Source organism: Haliaeetus leucocephalus, unplaced genomic scaffold (genome assembly GCF_000737465.1).
Source record: "Haliaeetus leucocephalus isolate CR32 unplaced genomic scaffold, Haliaeetus_leucocephalus-4.0 Scaffold340, whole genome shotgun sequence".
Lineage (NCBI taxonomy): Eukaryota > Metazoa > Chordata > Aves > Accipitriformes > Accipitridae > Haliaeetus > Haliaeetus leucocephalus.
The window spans coordinates 8,946,928-8,947,155 of record NW_010972776.1 but is presented as its reverse complement, the minus strand read 5'-3'; the positions used below and the strand labels follow the sequence as shown (position 1 = coordinate 8,947,155).

The following is a 228-nucleotide window of genomic DNA, read 5'->3' as shown; positions in this document are numbered from 1 at the left end:
GCCGCGGGCCGGGCCGGGCCGGGCCGGGCGGCGCTCACCTGAGCCCGTGGATGAGGGGGGCGCTGTTCGATCGCCTCAGGCCGCCCCCGTCGCTCGGGGCCGCGGCGCTCCCCGGCGGCAGCTCCAGGTCCAGCTCCATTTTCTCCTGAGCCATCGCGGCGGCGGCTCCGGCGGCGGCTCCGGCTCCTCCCGCTCCGCCGCGACGCCCATTCACTGCCGGCGGCCGCA

General features: G+C 79.8%; 1 protein-coding gene across 1 annotated transcript in view; it reads right to left on the bottom strand.

Annotated features, from left to right (window-relative positions):
• FAM122B (family with sequence similarity 122B) overlaps positions 1-186 on the bottom strand; it is an 11,173-nt gene extending 10,987 nt beyond the window's left edge. The window contains exon 1 of the mRNA XM_010572487.1: positions 39-186. Within this exon, the coding sequence (XP_010570789.1) occupies positions 39-154 (116 nt within the window). The 5' untranslated portion in view covers positions 155-186. The remainder of the gene's footprint in view (positions 1-38) is intronic.
• Between the last annotated feature and the right edge of the window lie 42 nt (positions 187-228).